The 19,024-nt window shown below is 38.7% G+C and overlaps 1 protein-coding gene across 1 annotated transcript; it reads right to left on the minus strand.

Moving 5' to 3' along the window:
* Positions 1-6,933: 6,933 nt before the first annotated feature.
* On the minus strand, positions 6,934-16,831 carry LOC122004537 (serine/threonine-protein kinase UCN-like). Its single transcript, XM_042559411.1, has 2 exons — positions 15,538-16,831; positions 6,934-6,937 (listed from the first exon to the last, which is right to left on the minus strand). The coding sequence occupies exons 1-2, from the start codon at positions 16,668-16,670 to the stop codon at positions 6,934-6,936; spliced, it is 1,137 nt and encodes a 378-aa protein (XP_042415345.1). The 5' UTR covers positions 16,671-16,831.
* Between the last annotated feature and the right edge of the window lie 2,193 nt (positions 16,832-19,024).

The raw sequence follows: 19,024 nt of genomic DNA on the forward strand, positions 1-19,024 counted from the left end.
CCGAGCTCGATATCCCCATCTTTTCACTTGAGGTATGTGATTTATTTACCGTTCAGCATTTATACTCTATATCTGTTGTTAGTGTTTGCTGATGGTAGATAACGAAATTTGGGGACCAAAATTTTGTTAGTGGGGGAGAATGTAAAATACCGGAAAATAGGCGAATCTTAATAAGGGAATTTTTGGAAATTTTTCGGGAATTTTTCGGAGCTCGTATGGACGAGTTAACGGGGATCAAGATGGGGCCGGAAAAGCCTGTTTAGACTACCCCGTCTAAACGAGGAAATGTTTATATTTACATTTCCTTTTCTTTTATTTCTTTTTATTTTCTTTATTTTCTCATTATCGTCGTTTACCCTTTTCTCTCGAGCACATCTCCACGCGCCGACGCCAAGCTTTTCTCTCCCGATTCTTGCCCTAACCGCCTCTTCCTCGGCCGGTACAAACCCCCCCGAGCCCGATGCTATCTCTTTCCTCTTCTCCTTTGCCAACGCTGGTGACCCAACCTCTGCCCTAGTCGAGAGCCACCGTCGACCACCCGGAGCCCTAGCCCTTGCCGTGGAGTTCCTAGCGCCGGTTGCTACTTTTTGTACCCTAACCCAACGCCAGCCACTCGAGAAGCGCCGGCCACCCCGATTCCGGCACCCGCGTACCACTATTGGTTCCACCGTGCCCTAGCTTCTGCCGCCGACGACGAGAGTCACTGCCGAGTCCTTCCCTGTGCTCTAGCCGACACTTGCTCCCGAGCCACTCCGACCACCGCCGACTGTTGATCGAGCAGCACTGCTGCAAATCCTTTCCGACACCTCTATCCTTCCGAGCAGTGCAGAGCTTGGATATTCTTCTCTGTTATTGATCAATCCGTCTTTGTGGTGGATCAACAAACACGACTGAAGGAGAGTTAGAGGTAAGGTTTATGGTTTTGATCTTTGTGGTAGATTATTGCTAGATGTATTAGCAATAATTATTGATGTAGGTTTAGAAGTTATATAACGGTGTAATTGGGGTTAATGAAACCAACCCTAACTGGTCGGTGGATTTGAAATTTAGTTTAGCTATTTGGTTATAAGTAAATTTAGCTAAACTATACGGTTTATTACAGGACTTTGATTCGAGACGAACATCTCGACGCCTGAGTTGGACCATTTCGATTGGAGGCGGGTACTTTGACTTATATCTTTTGATATGCATAATAAAGTGTTTAACATATAGCAATGATTGTGTTATCCTTTTGATTCGGTTGGTCACTACATGATCTGTTACATGCTGTTTGTTTATTTATTATGCACTGCATGTTATTATTGACCTGACCATACATGCTTTCGGTAGTGACCCAACCATGTAATACATCATGTTCAGGACCTAGGGTTTATATGATTCCCTATCTGTTTGTGTACCTTCCATCCGATACATTGACTTGTGGTACACCTTTTATTTATGTATGGATTTTGCTATGCTATTCATGAGATTGCCATGCTTAGTATCATGCATCACGTTTGCATGTTGTGCGATTGTCGGCTCCACTATGGTTGAGCTCATCGCCAGTTACATGTACTGCACACACCACCACCACCCATGGATTAGTGGTATATCAGGCAGGTGTGTGGCGGTTCTATTGTTTGGCTCCGTTGGTCTGAGGACTCAGCGTGGTAGCCGGCAGTCAGTTCCGGCTTCGTTGGCATTTAGTGTAGCAGCGCAGGCAGATGGTGGACTCTGTTTGGCTCCATTGGTCGAGACTCATGGTAGCCGGAGAGATATCCTCCCGTCATTGTGTAGGAGATGAGAGCATTGAGCTCCCCATTTATGATTTGGGGACGGAGGAGAGTACTCCGACAAGATTCGTCCACTCGACCACCGCGGAGCAGGATGTCGAGTGCACGTCAAGATATGCATTTATTGCATTTATTGTTTGTGATTTTGTTTACTTGTTGCATTTATGTGGATGCATATGATTGACATGCATATGACTTCGGTCTGACGACCTGCTACCTTTGTACTTTGATTTCGGTTAGTACAGTTATCTCCTGATTTCGTTTCAGTTGCATTTATCCTTCTCGTATTCAGGAGACTGTACGCATGATTAGTGTTGTCTGTTATTTGTTTTATTATGCATATCAATTGTACCTGCTAAGTGTTGGACTCACCCCGCCTCCATTGTTGATATTTTCAGGTTGAAGCTGTCCGGAGCAGTTCCATTCGCTCGTAGAGCCAGTTCTCTACTAGTTCGTTATTTGTTTTTATTTGGCCTTTTTCTATATCAGACTTTGTTTTAGTATTATCTTTGGATTTTTCCTATGGATATGGTATGGAGTGATACCTTTTGATGGATTTTTGATATGATATTGGATTTCATTCTACTACGTGCCTGCCTGGACGGCAGAAGAGGTGAGTTTGTTGGATTTGAGCTTTACGAGTGTAATGGAGTAGGGTGGATTTCGAGTCAGAGTCCTATTGTTATTGATTACTATTTTTAACTGCGTGGTTGTGACAGCCAGAGGCTGAATATCTTTATTAACTGCGTGGTGTTTGTTTTTATTTCTGTTATCATTCCAGCTGCCTGTGGCTGATGTATTTGTGAGATGTAGAAAAGTTTCAGATTGTCCGCCGTACAGGGGAGATGCTGCCGAAATTTCTTCGGACAGGGACTCCTCCGGGGCGTGACAGCCTTGGAATCGATCCTTGGATCGATTAGCAAGCCTGGATCGATCAGCCGATCGATCCAGGATTTAACCCGTGCACAGTAGCGAGCTGAATCGATCAATAGATCGATCAACAAGTCTGGATCGATCAACCGATCGATCCAAACAAAGTTTTCGTATACAGTAGCCACCTGAATCAATCAGTGGATCGATTAGTCCATTCCAATCGATCAACTGATCGATTGGGAGGCCTGATATCAGCTGCAAACCCCTATTTAGATTCCTTGACCATAGGGGATGTAATATGTGACATGTATATCTTAGATTACACCCCTTAGCATATGTCTGCTAATAAAATTCCGAATTTAGTAGCAGCTAGCAAAGATTTTAATTGGTACAGCTTTCCGCACTTAGACTTATTGATGGTCATGGATATAGCTTAGAACAGTATAATGTGACGGTCTGGCCTCCCAGCCTAGTCAGTAGGAGGCGGGTCGTTACAAAGTTATCTCTAAAAAATAAAATCTCCTTTCAATCTACAAATAAGGAAAGATATCAAATCTTTTCTTAATCTTTTGTAAAAACTTATAAAAGAAATATTTAATTTTTAAACTCTCTTTTAAATCATGAACATGGTTAAAAAGAGAAAGTTTTCTTAAAATTAAAATCCACCTTTCAATCTATAAATAAGGAAAGATTTCAAATCTTTTCTTAATCTTTTGTAGAAAGCTATAAAAGGAAAGATTTAAATTTCAAACTCTCTTTTAAAACCATGATATCCACATAAGAAATAATTTTAATAAAAAAACCCTTTTTATTTTCTAGTGGCCGGCCACCTAAGCTTGGGACCCAAGCTTTGGCCGGCCACCTAAATTTAGCTTCACTATTAGCTTTGGCCGGCCTTAGCTTGGGCTCCAAGCTAGCTTGGCCGGCCACCTTAAGGTGGGTAGAAAGGTGAGTATAGGTGGGTATAAATCTCTATATACAAGAGACTACGATAGGGACCAAGAGGAGGAATTGGTTTTGGTCTCCCGATGAAATTAAGCTTCCCGTGTTCACCCCGAACGCACAACTTAAGTTCATCAATAATAATTCATACCACTAAAGAATTATTATTGAACTACCGCACCAATCCCAAATTATATTTTTGGGCTCCTTCTTATTATGAGTGTGTTAATCTCCCTGTGTTTAAGATGTCGAATGTCCACTAATTAAATGAGTTACTGACAACTCACTTAATTAATATCTTAGTTCCAAGAGTAGTACCACTCAACCTTATCATCATGTCGGACTAAGTCCACCTGTAGGGTTTAACATGGCAATCCTTATGAGCTCCTCTTGGGGACATTATCAACCTAGATCACTAGGACACAGTTTCCTTTTATAATCAACCACACACACTATAAGTGATATTATTTCCCAACTTATCGGGCTTATTGATTTATCGAACTAAATCTCACTCATTGATAAATTAAAGAAATGAATATTAAATATATGTGCTTGTTATTATATTAGGATTAAGAGCACGCACTTCCATAATAACTGAGGTCTTTGTTTCTTTATAAAGTCAGTATAAAAAGAAACGACCTCTAATGGTCCTACTCAATACACTCTAAGTGTACTAGTGTAATTATATAGTTAAGATAAACTAATACCTAATTACACTACGACCTTCCAATGGTTTGTTTCTTTCCAACTTGGTCGTGATCTACTGTTTATAATTTATAAAGAACCGATAACACGATCTTCTGTGTGTGACACCACACACTATGTTATCTACAATATAAATTAATTGAACATCTACATTTGTATATATAAATGTAGACACTTGATCAATGTGATTCTTATAAATGTTTATACGAAAGCTAGGCTTTTAGTATACACTCCAACAAGTTTTGAGAAACTAGCACCACATTAGTGGTGGTTTTCTAAAACCAGCACCAATGTATCCATTTTTTAAAACTAGCAACAATATAGTAATCAATGGATTTTTGAAAACCAAAACCAACATTGGTGCTGGTTTGCAAAGACTAGCACCAACATTGGTGTTGTTCTTTGCAAACCAGCAACAACATTCGGTTTGGTCTTTGCAAACTAGCATCAACGTGTAGATAATGGATTTTTGAAAACCAAAACCAATATTAGTGCTATTTTTTAAAAACCAACACCAACGTTGGTGTTAGTTTCACACATGGAAAGTACTGGTTTTTTAAATCAGCACCAACGTTAGTGCTGGTCTTTGCAAACTAGCACCAACATTGGTTTTGGTCTTTGTAAACCAGCACCAACGTGTAGTCAATAGATTTTTGAAAACCATAACCAATCTTGGTGCTGGTTTTTGAAAACTAGCACCAACGTTGGTGTTGGTTTTACACATGGAAAGTGCTAGTTTTTGAAAACCAGCACTAATGTTGGTGTTGGTCTTCAAAAACCAGCACCAACATTGGTACTGGTTTGTAAAAATTAGCACCAACGTGCAATCAATGGGTTTTTGAAGATAAGTACTAATGTTGTAATTTTTGAAAATCAACACCATTAGGTTCTTAGAAATCAAGAACTAAAGTGTTCTTCGAGTCATTTTTAAATAGCTGGTTCTTAGAAACTACGATGGGTAAAAGATAAATACTCAACATACCTTTGCAACACATTTTTGCATCATTTCTGAAACACGAGTAGAAAAAGAAGAGGAGGGAGATGACCAGTGTATATAAGTACCCTGGGTTGGTTTTGATGTCGTCAACCAGGTTAAGTTATGTCTTGTTGTATTTGATTCTTATGTCTAAGTGTGCAGGAACTTAGGAACACAAGAAGTTGAGTATAAGACTCAACTAACGAGAAGGATGGTATAGGAAGAGAGTCGGCGGGCTCGGTGCATCCGAGGGATGAGATACTATGGAAGAGTACGCCGACAGATGAGAAGGACGCATGTGGCTCTTCTGAGGGATGATAAGCCAGATCAGAAGACTGCTCGAAGAGAGAAGGCCAGAGTTGGGTTCGGGTGAGCTTAACTCTGGATAGGCCAGAGAATCACCCAAGTGATCGGAGTCGAAGCCGGACAAAGTCAACTTTGAGTTGACCTTATCCAAGCGCTTGGATCAAGTCTAGGCGCCTGACCTCTGGGCACCCAGACTAAGTTGTTGTAGAACATTCACCTTGTTGTTGCGGATCACTTCCAAGTCCACATCAACAGCACCCCGAGCATCCAGACTAGTCCAGGCGCCCGAACAAGGATGGATTGTTATCATCACACTGTTGAGTAGCTGTTGCAAGTAGATAAAGTGCACAACTAGGTACGTCCAAAGAGGGTCCAGGCTCCTGGAGATGTTACATCAGCAAAAATGATTAGTTCAATTGGTAGGCTATAAATAGAACATTGGTCTTCTTCATTTTAAGACAACACTGTTTGTACTTTCATTTCCAAACTCTGCACTTTCTTTTCTATTCTTCAATGCGTGTATGAGGCTTCTACACCTCCAAGGATTCACTCATAAAAGTTGATTGTAGTGAGTTTCCATTGTCTTGGAGTAGCAATCTTCTAATTGCAACCCAAGTAAATCTAGTTGTCTCATACTTTCTTTTTATTTTGTTCTAATTAATTAAGTATCTGTCTAACTCAAGTCAAAATATCAAGAAGGGTATTTTTGTAATTTCAAAGAAATTCACTCCCCTCTTGCCGGCCACACTAGGATCTACAAGTGATATCAGAACTTGGACACCTTAGAAGGACTAATCGTCGACTGAAGCACCAAGACGATGACCGATTTGAATATTCATCTACTAAAGTTCAAAAGAGAATTTGTGCTGTAGAAGCGCAAAATGAAGGTATATTTTAAAACCAATTTTGATATTTTATTAACAATTAAATTTGGTTTTGAAGTGTCCAAAAGTAAAGATGGAAAAGAACTTGAGAAACATTATGGACTAATAAGTAAAGGGAAGAATTTATGACAAATTGTAAGACTGAGTTCTATCTTCTGAGTGTGTTATTTGCTCAAGAAGTTAGAAGAATTAGTGCCTATAAATGTGCAAAAGAAATTTGAGAAAAGTTCTTGGCCATGAAGAATCAAGAAAAGAAGAATCTGACTCTTCGATGGACATTACTTCATCATCTGACTTTTCAATGGACATTATCTTATCATCAGAGGAATCTGAGATCGAGGAGATCACTACATACAGTACTAATAGTCGAATACCTACCTGAAGACGAAGCCACTTCTGAGGAGAGTATTGATGAAGGGAAAGCATCTACTAATGAATGTGATATGGTAAGTTAGGTATGTAAACTTCCTCTAGATCAACTGTATGAGAGTATAAAAATGTTAAATAGATCTTTGTGTAAAACTAGATCTAAATATCTAAAATCAAAGGAAGAATATAAATGCCTAAGGAAAATCTTAACAAATTTAAGGATGAAAATGAAAAATTAAAAGATCAACTAGAAAAATGAATAAGAACTATACTTGTTCAAATGTTCAGAATTCTAAAAATTTTTAAAAACTAAATTGATATTTTAGATTACACAAGGGATAAATTAGAAATTTTTTTAGAAATTATAAACCACAAAAATTTCTGATAAATCTAGTAGGAGGGACTTATTTTAGGTTTCTAAAATATTTTTAATTTGATTAAAATTAATTTTCTTACTGCTTTAATTTTAATCTATTTTAAGTTTTAATATTGCTTACCAAATTATCTCGTATAGAAACTGTTCATATTTTGTGTTGAAAATTTTTTTCTTGTGGTAAAAATCAGAATATCTATTAGTATAAAATATTTTAGGATTTTCTAACGATTATATAATTTTTATGAATTTTTTATTAAAATATATAATTTAAATTTTAAAATTTCTTCAGAGAATCATTTTGAAAATTTTGATTTTGGAGGAATGACGGTTGTATAATGAATGTTGAGAAAAATTAGCTAGATGTTTAGACATGAAAAACTATTTTTAAATTTTATTTTAGTGAAAATGACTCAATCTGGTTTAAATATTTTTTCAGTTAAATTAAAAAATATTTTATATTTGAAATTTTTATCATGGTTTTAAATTATGATTATTGTTTTTTATAAAAATGTTAAGAGTTTTTGACACTTTAAAATAATTTTTAAATTATTTTTGATAAATCTGATCTTTAATTCTTAGAAATTCGTATTCAAAAATAATTCTTGAAAAAATTTTATCGTATTTGGATATAGTTTACTCACCCTTATTAAATTATTTCAGATTGTTTTTTTTTTTTAGATTTACCCCTAATTTTTTTGATATGATCAAAGGGGAAGAGAAATTTAAGGGGTTAAGGGGGAGTTAATTATTTGCATATTTTAGTGGTGCTTAATTACATTATTCTTGGTTTAAATTGTTAATTTATTTTTTCAAATAAATTTTTTATTTTGATTAACCCTAACTTAACTTGAGTTGATGCACATCAAAAAGGGAAGATTGTAAGTATCTCGTGTTAGTTTTGATGTAGTCAACTAAGTCAAGTTAGGTCCTATTATATTTGATTTTTGTGTCTAAGTGTGCAGAAACTTAGGAACATAAGAAGTTGAGCAGATGATGCAACTAACGAGAAGGATGACCGACGAGCTTGGTACATCAGAGAGACAAGGTGCTACAGAAAACTATACTGGCGAACGAGAAGGAAGGGTGCGACGCTTCCGAGGGACGAGAAGCCAGAGCATAAGACTGCTCAAGAAGAGAAGGCCAGAGTTGGATTCCAATGAGCTCAACTCTGGATAGGCCAGAGAATCATCCAAGTGATCGGAGTCGAAGTAGGACAAAGTCAACTCTAAGTTGGCCTTGTCCAGGAGCCTAGACCAAGTCCAAGCGCCCAGACTCCAGGCACCCGGAGAGGGTTCAAGCGCCCGGACCCTCTTGGTGCTGAACAAGCACCTCATTGTTGCATATCACTTCCAAGTCCATGTCAGCAGGACTCCGGGCAAGGATGAATTATTATCATCGCATCGTTGAGTAGCCGTTGTGAGCAGATAAGGCGCACAGTTGGGGCACCCGGAGATGTCATGTCAACAAAATGGCTAATTCAACTAATAGGCTATATAAATAAAGCTCTGGTCCTCTTCATTTTAGGACAACACTTTCTGTACTTTCATTTCCATACTCTGTATTTTCTTTTCTATTCTTCAATGCGTGTACGAGGCTTATTCGCCTCTGAGAATTCACTCATAGAAGGAGATCGTAGTGAGCTTTCATTATCTTGGATTAGCTATCTTCTGAATGCAAACCAAGTAAACATGATTGTCTCATACTTTCTTTTTATTTCATTCTCTTTTAATTAAGTGTTTGTTTATCTCAAGTCGAAAGATCTAGAAGGGTATTTTTATAATTTCTAGGCAATTCACTCTACTCTTGTCGACAGCACCGAGACCTACAGTGTAGTTGTGAGCAAAAACCCTAACTCACTTGGCGCAAGCTCAATATAGTTGTGAGCAAAAACCCTAAGTCATTTAGTATGAGCTGAGAGTTGAAGAAGATGACCTGTATCTAGGGTTAGAAGTGGAGGAAGAGAGGAGCGGGTGAGTGAGTGACAAAGAGGGTTTAGGGATTTCTTTTTAGGGAAGAGAGGGAAGCAAAGGAAGAGAAAGAGTAAAAATAAGTCCACGCGAAGGAAGAGAGATATTAAAAAAAATTCAAGTTGACTCCGTGTCACCATGCCACATATGTTGTCATCCACAATCACCCATATAAGGGTGTGTAGAGTATCAAAATTGTGTGTATGTATATATATATATATGTGTGTGTGTGTGTGTGTGTGTGTGTGTGTGTGCGCGCGCGCGCGCGCGCTTGCGTGCGTGCGTGCGTGTGTGTGATTTTTATGTGGTTCGTGTTGAAGTTATGTTTTCAGAGATTTTTTAAGATTTGTGAACATTAATTGTGTCGAAGTTATGTTTTTTTCAAGATTTTTAATATTTATGAATAGTAATTGTCAACAGTAATTATGAACAGTAATCTCAAACAGTGATTACTAAATCTAGGCATTTTGGAAGGATATTTTTCTCATTGATTCTCATCAGTTATGTCTTATTATTCAAGCTTCACCCTGACTTTTGTAGGTCTTATAATGAGTTTTCAATACCTTTTTCTGCTAAACTTAGTCAGCACAGGTTTTACAAGCTTAAACCACAAGATAGATCCTAACTTTTGAAGACAAAGAGACAAAAACAAAGCCTTTTTATTAAACTACCATAGAAAAATATACAAACTTGGAAATTGAAAGCATACAAGCTAACTTATCTAGTTATAGACTTTCATAAGGAAATTATTTAAATAAGGTACAAGCTTACATAAGGAAATTACAAGGTTATTACAAGAGATACTTACAATACTCATAGGAAATTGAAATCACACTTGTACTAAATCATACTAGCACACACTATCACATAGGCTTGTTACTTCTTGTTGGAGGCATGAGACAGGTATTTATAGAAAGAGGAGATGAAGGAAGAGGCTAGAATGTTGCTTCATGGAGAAGGAAGAGTAGATGAGCTGTCAGTTCCGTGGAAGGAGAGGGAGAGGGCACAACATGATGGAGAAAGAGAGGTGAGTTGTCATCTTGATAAAAAGGGGGCCTCTTTTTGTATGACATTATTGCTTATGATTTTGCTTCATGGCGTCATTGCTTACGATTTTTGTGAGGTTGTCATCATGGCTGACATAGTGCTGATGTCATATACATCATGACTCCATCATGTTTTCCATATTTTGTTCACCTACAAATCTAAAGACGGAGTCGTGGAGCTAGTGGCTTGAGTTACTGTGTTTAGCTCATGTCTGTATGCCCTTGCTGTTCTTGCTGAGATGACCAGTTTCTTATTTTCCCTTGCTATTCTTGCTGAGCTAGCCAGTTTCTTGTTTTTCCTTTCTATTCTTGCTGAGTTGGCCAGTTTCTTATTTACCCAGTGTTCTGATTTCTTTTGGTAATGTTGAAAAAGGGGCATATGTTGAGTAGATAAATTAAACAAAAACATTCTGGTTGCCATGTCTTTTGGCTAATAAATATTTTCAGTGTAAGTTTCACCAACTAGGATATAAGCATCTGAATCTTCCTACTAATCCCAAAACCAATTGTTTCCTTGAATAGAAGCTCACAGTGTTTAAGTTGATCTGCTGGTGTTGAATGTGTTGCCCATTCTAGATCAGGATCAAAAGGATATTCTTCAAGTTCTACCTAAAAACTAGTTATGTCATGAACATCAATCTTGATCAATATCTAGCTTGTTCTATCTTTAGATTTAGCCATTTTGGTGAACTTTCAAAAGTGTATATCACAAATGTTTCCTCTTCTTCGAGTGCTTGAGCTATTATGTCACCCAATTTTTTTGGGAAGTCTGTAATGGAGTTTGGGTCATGTACCTGTTAAAGTGTATACTGAAAGCCTAAGCTTTTGTAAACATTTATTTTGAATAAAGAATCACATTTGGTCAAATTGTCTACATTTAGTTGTAGTTGTTCAATTAATTTATATTGTAGATAACATAGTATGTGGTGCCACATACAGAAGATGATGTTATCAATACCTTATAAATTATAAGCAGTAGCTCACGACCAAAATGGAAAGGAACAAACCATTGGAAGGTCGTAGTGTAATTAGGAATTAGTTTATCTTGACTATATAATTACACTAGTACACTTAGAGTGTATTGAGTAGGACTATTTGAGATCGTTTCTTTTATACTGACTTTATAAAGGAACAAATACCTCAGTTATTATGGAAGTGTGTGCTCTTAATCCTAATATAATAACAAGCACATATATTTGATATTTATTTCTTTAATTTATCAATGGGTGAGATTTAGTTTGATGAATCAATAAGCCCGATAAGTTGGGAAATGATATCACTTATAGTGTGTGTTGTTGATTATAGAAGGAAACTGTGTCCTAGTAATCTAGGTTGATAATGTCCCCAAGATGAGCTCATAAAGATTGTCATGTTAAACCCTGCAGGTGGACTTAGTCCGACATGACGATAAGGTTGAGTGGTACTATTCTTGGATTAAGATATTAATTAAATGAGTTGTCAGTAACTCAATTAATTAGTGGACATTCGACATCTTAAACACAGGGAGACTAACACACTCATAATAAGAAGGAGCCCAAAAAAAATGTAATTTGGGATTGGTGCGGTAGTTCAATAATAGTTCTCTAGTGGAATGAAATATTATTGATAAAATTAAGTTGTGTGTTCGGGGCGAACACGGGATGCTTAATTTTATCGGGAGACCAAAACCAATTCCTCCTCTCGGTCCCTATCGTAGCCTCTTATTTATAGAGTACTATACCCACCTATACCCACCTTCATACCCATGATGTAGGGGCCGGCCAAGCTTGCTTGTGGATCAAGCTAGGGTCGGCCAAGCCTTGATTCATGGGTGGTCGGCCCTAGCTTGAACCCAAGCTTAGGTGGCCGGCCCCCATTAAATTTAAAAGAATTTTAATTTTAAATTTTTCTTATGTGGAAGATATAATTTATTGGAGAGAATTAAAATTAAAATATCTCTTCTACAAAAGATTAAGAAAAGAGATTAGATCTCTTTCCTTATTTGTAGATAGGAAAGATATTTTATTTTTTCTCTTTAAAAATTATTCACATGTTGAAAAATTAAAATTATAGAAATTTCTTTTTATCAACCATGAAGGGATTTTAAAGGGAAATTTTATTTTTTAAAATTTCCGAAGACAAATAAGGAATTTTAATTATTGATTGAAATTGCTTTGTTTGCCCTTGTTGATGTGGCCGGCCAAGACATGGAGTTTTAAGAAATTTTGTTTAATTTTTCTTAATTAATTCATGTCAAAGAAAGTTAAGGAAATTTTATTGTAATTAAATTTCCTTATTTACCAAAGCTAAGGAATATAAAAGAGAGGGTTGGGGTGCCTTCATGAGACACAACCTCTATTATTCTCTCCCTCTTTTCCTTGGTGTTGTGGCCGGCCATCCTCTCTCCCTCTCTTCCTCTTTGTGGTGGCCGAAACTCTACCTTGCTTGGAGCTTTTTTGGTGGTCAGATACTACTTGGAGAAGAAGAAGAAGGAGAGAAAGCTTGCATCCCTTGGAGCTTAGTTGGTGGAAAAAGTTCTTCATCCTTGGATTTTGGTGCTTGGCCGAAACTTGAAGGAAGAAGAAGAAGGTGCTAGGTGGTCCTCATCTTGGAAGATCGTTGCCCACACAACGTCCAAGGTTAGAAGAGGAATACGGTAGAAGATCAAGAGGTCTTTCTAAAAGGTATAATTAGTATTTTTCCTTTCCGCATCATACTAGTTATTTTTGGAAATAATACCAAATACAAGAGGCATACGATTCTAGTATTTCGAATTTGTTTTCGATGTTGTGTTCTTTTTTTTTCTTTTCCTTGTGATTTGATTGTTCTTTTCGGTTGACCTAAAGTTATTTAAGGAAATTAAATATTAACTTTCCTTAAAAGGCTTTGTCTAGTCGGTGGTGGTTGTTCCCATATCCAAGAAGGTCATGTGCCTCGCCACGTCAGTACTGGGAGCCAATTTTAGAAACTAATATTTAATGAAATTAATAACCTAGGTGATTTGGATCGAACGTGTTAAGTTCCGCAGGAGATCCGAGTCTAAACCTAAAAGAACAAATAGATTAAACTTTGGATCAAACGTGTTAAGTTCCGCAGACGATCCAAGTTTAATTTAAAAGAACACATAGTAGCTATGAAAGGTTCAGACCTTTGTACAAAATTTTTGTACACTGGAACCATTAGATTTTTCGAGTAGCGACCAACAGTACCCAGAGTCTAGATAGAAGTCCATGACCCATTAAAGTAAATAGGGTAATAAGGCATCCCCTATAGTTTATTGGGACATATTTTTCAAAGTCAATGTTGGATTTTCGGAAAGAATACATTATTTGGCATTAACATCCATATCTAACTGAGTTAGCACAGTTTGTGGTGAGTTTCTAACACCTTAGTTTATTGTTGAATTCGGCTTCATAGATGTGTTGGTTAGTGCTAGGAAAATCGTACCGGCTCCACTGTACAAAAATTTTGTACAAGTGTCGAACCTTTCCTTAAATAACCTATTGTGTTCTTTAGAAGTTAAATTAGGAATCGCAGACAAAACTTAACATCATTGATTCCAAATTTAACTTATCTGTTCTTAATGGTTTAGATTTGAATCGCAAGCGGAACTTAACACTATTGATTCAAATCCACCTATGTTATTAATTCATTAAATATTAATTTTCAAAATTAGCTTCCAGGACTACATGGTGATGCACATGGCCTTCTTAGATATGGGAGTAACCACCACCCCCTAGACAAAGCCTTTTAAGGAAAGCTAATATTTAATTTCCTTAAATAACTCTAGGTTAACCAAAAGGAACAATCGAATCACAAATTCGACAAAGTAAAAAAAACACAAACTCGAAAACAAATTCAAAAACTCTAGAATCATATGCCTCTTGTGTTTGATATTTCCAAAACTAACTATACAAAGAAAACTAGTATGATGCGAAAAATAATTACTAGTTATACCTTTCTTTATAAGCAAATAACCTCTTGATCTTCTACCGTATTCCTCTTCTTATCCCGGATGTTGTGTGAGAAACGATCTACCGAGATGAGAATCCACCTAAGCCACCTTCTTCTCCAAGCAAGATTCGGCCACCACAATAGCTCCATGAAAGGATGAGGCTCGGCCACCACCAACCTCCAAGGGATGCTTCCTTTCTCTCCTTTTTCTCCAAGCTAGAATCTGGCCACCTTCAAGCTCCATGAGATGATGAGGTTCGGCCAATGAAGAAGAAAGAAAAGGAAGAAGAAAGAACTTCTATGGCCGGCCACACCAAGGAAAAGAGAGAGAGAAAAAGAATAGAATCGTTAGCCATGAAGGCACCTCTACCTCCTCTTTTATAATCCTTGGTCTTGGCAAATAAGGAAATTTAAATAAAAACTTCCTTAATTCTTATGCCATGAAAACGAAAATTTATTTAATTAAAAACAATTTTCTCTTCTCAATTTGTAATGACAGACCACTATTAAAAACAAAACAAGGAGAGTTTTAATAAACACAAGAATTAAAACTTCCTAATTTGTCTCCAGAAATTTATAAAAAATTTCTCCAATAATTTTTCCCTTCATGGTGGATTATAAAAAGGAAATTTTATAAATTAAAATCTTTCTTTTAAACAAGTGGATGATTTCCAAAAAGGAAAGTTATCTCTAAAAATTAAAATCTCCTTTCAATCACTACAAGAATTTTTGCATTCAACAACACCCAATAGACAACGCTTTTTAATAAAAACGTTGTCGTTCTTTGTTTTACAACGCTTTTAGTGAAAAGCGTTGTCTATGGTATTTACTTTTTACTAAAGACAACGGTTTTTAATGAAGTGTTGTCTTTAGTGTTGTTGTTTATGGTCAAAGACAACATTTTTTTAAAAAACGTTTTTTAAAGTGTTGTGTATGTTTCCCCTAAACTCACTTAAAATAAATTCGCAGCCCTCGCTTTGCTAAACTCTAAACCCTCAACGCGCGCGCGCCTTCTCCTCACCACTCCTCTCCACGAGTGCCTTCTCCTCTCCTTCTCCTCTCCACGAGTGCCTTCTCCTCTCCTTCTCCTCTCCACGAGCGCCTTCTCCTCTCCACTCCTCTCCACGAGCGCCTTCTCCTCTCCACGAGCGCCTTCTCCTCTCCTTGCCGCGTGATCTCCTCTGAACCCTAATCTCGACCCAAACTCCTCACGCAAAACTCCTCACGCCGGCCCAACTCCTCCAAGTCGAGATCCCTAATCTCGCATTTCCCCATCTCCTCAATCAAAGTCAGCTTACCCTTCCTAATCTTCTCACGGCTCCTCAACTCCTCTGAACCCTTCGATCTTAGTTCCTTCCTCGCAGAGCAGATTTGAGAGTAGGAGGAACGGAAGAAAGAAAGGTAAAATTACCGGCGCCAGGAACGGAGGCCGCGCCACCTCTGGCAAAAGCTCCCATTTCACCCCATCGAAGAAAGGGTGCGCCTTCACCTCCTCCGCACCCCCACTAAACCCTAATCTCCTCTCCGGGTCCTTGACCACGAGCCGCTCGATAATGTCAGTGAGATCGGTGCGCCGCCGGCCTGGGAACATTGGCGGCAGCGTAAGAATGTTGCGCAACGTCTCCTTCCTGTTCCGCCCCCGGAAGGGCGTCTGTCCGTATGCCATTTCGTACGCCAGGATCCCAAGCGCCCACCAGTCCACCGCGAAGCCGTGCCCTTCGCCGCGCACCACTTCCGGCGCCACGTACTCCTCCGTCCCCACGAACGAGAACGACCGCTCGTCGTCACCACCGGATCCTTCTCTGGATTTCGAGATGGACGAGGAACTCGTCCTACGGCGACTCGCCGGGGAGACTCTCGCCGACCTCCCTTTCTTGATCTGGTCGTCCGCGGCGCCGAAGGAGAACACGCGTGTGAGTTTCCTCCGGGGGGCGTGGCTGTGGTTGTCGGAGGGAAGTGGAGGAGGAAGGGAGGAGTGGGTGGTCGATCTGGCAGGGAGGTGGCGGGAGAGATCGAAATCGGCGAGCATAATATGGCCGGATGAACGGAGGAGGACGTTCTCTGGCTTGAGGTCGCGGTAGGCGACGCGCATGGAGTGGAGGTGGGCGAGAGCGGTGACGATTTCCGAGAGGTAGAAGCGGATCGCGTCCGCGGAGAACGCCTCCTCGTTGGAAGGAGAAAGGGAGCGGCGGAGGGCGTGGAGGTCGCCGCCGGGGCAGAAGGGGATCGCCCAAGCGAGGAGGTCCGGCGTCTCGACGGAGCCAAGGAGGGAAGGGAGAAACGGGTGGTGGTGATCACCGGGAGCGGCTGAGAGGCGGGACAATAGGGATAGCTCCCAGCGGGCGCGGCGGAGAGCGTGGGGTTTGGCGGCGGACTGCTTGTCGAACACCTTGAGGGCGAAGAGCGTGGGGAGGCGACTGCCGGGTGCGGCGCTGACGAGGAAGACCGAGGCCATGGCTCCACGGCCCAGGACGCGAACCGCCCTGATCTGGTTCAAATCCAACACCACCTCCTCATCCATTTGAATTTGGATCAACCAACCTATACAATGCAGGTAACGTGTTTGAGTGTTTGCCTCAATGGTCTCTGTTTCCACATCTCGCTCGATTCTTGTTCTTCTTGAAGCAGCTCAAGCGCTCAAGCTCCGTGTGTTCCTCTCACCCAAAAATTGAGGTCTGCAAACAGTAAGTGGAGGCAATACAAGACCCATCTCACCCAAAAATTTATTTTAAGCAGGCATGACAAACCTGAGGAGTTGAATGAGCCACCTGTTGGCTTTGAAATTACAAGAGAAGATTGGCGTGCGCTTGTCATTAGTCGCATTTCTGAAGATTTCATTGTAAGATTCTAAATTTTTTCTTTTGAAACTATTCGATCATAATTCATTATGTATTATTCAAATTTGATATGTCGCCTGTTTGAAATAACTAGAAACTCAGTGATCAACAAAAAGAGCGAAGGAAAAAAAATAGATATCCTCATCGACTCTCACGCAAAGGGTATGCACGCTTTGCTGAAGAAATTGTAAGTATTTTTAAAATATATTTCCTCTAAGAACCCTCTAATTGATTCACATTAAATTATTTCACATTTGTTATTTGATTTTTCTTTGTTGTAGGGGACTGAATTATGTGATGATAATGACATCAATAGAGCTATTATGTGGAAGAAAGGACGCGCCAACAAAGGAGGAGAGTTTGAAGGTGAAGATTTGGTGGACACAGTACACAAGATTGTAAGTAAATTTTCATGTTCTTCTGATAATGACTTCAATATATCTTCTAGTTTTCGAGAGTAAAGTTGCATGCATGCATACCCTTTGTGTGAGGAAGCCAAGGCAAGCAGTGCAATGAGGAGTTTAACAGCCATTCCTTGCATAGCTTGAATTCTCAGTACTAGAGCATGTATTGAGGAAGTAAATGGTGAATGAATGCATTGAGAGCTTAGAGGTGACGGGTTTATATAGAACAGATGTGGATTTACTAGGTATCTAGGTTTGAAATGTTCTTACTTGGAGAAGAGATCAAGTCGAAAAGTCTATTACATGCAGTGGTTTCCTTTTGCTGCAATCAATTAATGGTGAATGCATTGAGAACTTAGAGGTGATAGCTAGAGTTTCTATAGAATAGATGCGGATAAATCAACCAGGTTTGAAACGTTCTTGGCAGTAAGCAATTTGTAAGCTTCAGTAACCCAAGGGCCAGTAAAGTTGTTCCCCAGACCACTGCTCTGAAGCTTCTATTATGTTTTCCCACTTGATTGGTGACAAATAAAGCTCCTTGTCTCCTTGAGCATTCTCTTTGTGCTGTTTTAGTTTGAATTAAAGCATAAGATTCATGAATCGAACTTGAGAGGTTGGGAACAACTTTACTTTTGATTATTCTTTCCTGCAACTCCGGACAATTAGCTTCAATTATGTGGTGGTCCTCTCTTTATGGGTTTGTGTAGTGAAAATTTATTAAAATTTTGTCATTTTATTAAACTTGTAGTCAATTGCTCAATCAAATATGTGCCTTTTTTAGAACTGTGCAGAAGTAAATATATGATTGAATGCCAAAAAAGGAAAAAATATTTCAAAGTCAACTTCATATTTGTTCAATATGACTTACTAAGCACTTGACTTGAGCTATCACGGGAAGAACCGACCTGGACATCAGTATTTTTTAAACCAATATTGCATATCCTTGGTAATTATCCTTGGTAAAGTACTGATAATTCTTTTTAATGTTGCATTACAGGATGAATATATACAGCAAAAGAGGGAGGGTAAGCTGCAATGCGAAGGAGCAAAAGAGGATATTCTTACCAAGGCACTTGAAACTCAGGAATATTCTGGGCGTGTCCGGGGTATCGGAGGTCATATCAACCCAACAATCTATTTCAATGTTGGTAGAACAAGGAAGAAATATGATGTTACCCTAGATATAATCGCTGAGCATAAAAGGGAGCTGAAGGAGGCGAAGATGCAAATTTTAGAACAAGATGTACGCATCCAAAAACTTGAAGCATTAATGCATAAAAGGGGTGCATGGGACAATTCAATTGATGACAAAGGCAGTTGCTCGGTGAAGTTTCATCAGAAGAATATTGAAGAAGATGACGTACAGATTGTGGGTAAAGACGAAGTTTTACAGGTAAAATACAAGTTATAGTGATATTCATTATTATTATAGCATTATAAACTAAATATAATCAACATGTTTTTTTTTAATATTTTAGGGTCAATCAGTTGCATTGACATTGGAATCTTGCTCAAATATTGCTGCATATGGTACAATTGTTTGTTTCAATGGCATGGAAAAAATGCTTCATGGTATTCCATTTCCCAAGAATTGCATTCGAGTCTCCATTGATCAAGCAGTGGACAAATCCGCT

Source organism: Zingiber officinale, chromosome 1A (genome assembly GCF_018446385.1).
Source record: "Zingiber officinale cultivar Zhangliang chromosome 1A, Zo_v1.1, whole genome shotgun sequence".
NCBI classification, from domain to species: Eukaryota; Viridiplantae; Streptophyta; class Magnoliopsida; order Zingiberales; family Zingiberaceae; genus Zingiber; species Zingiber officinale.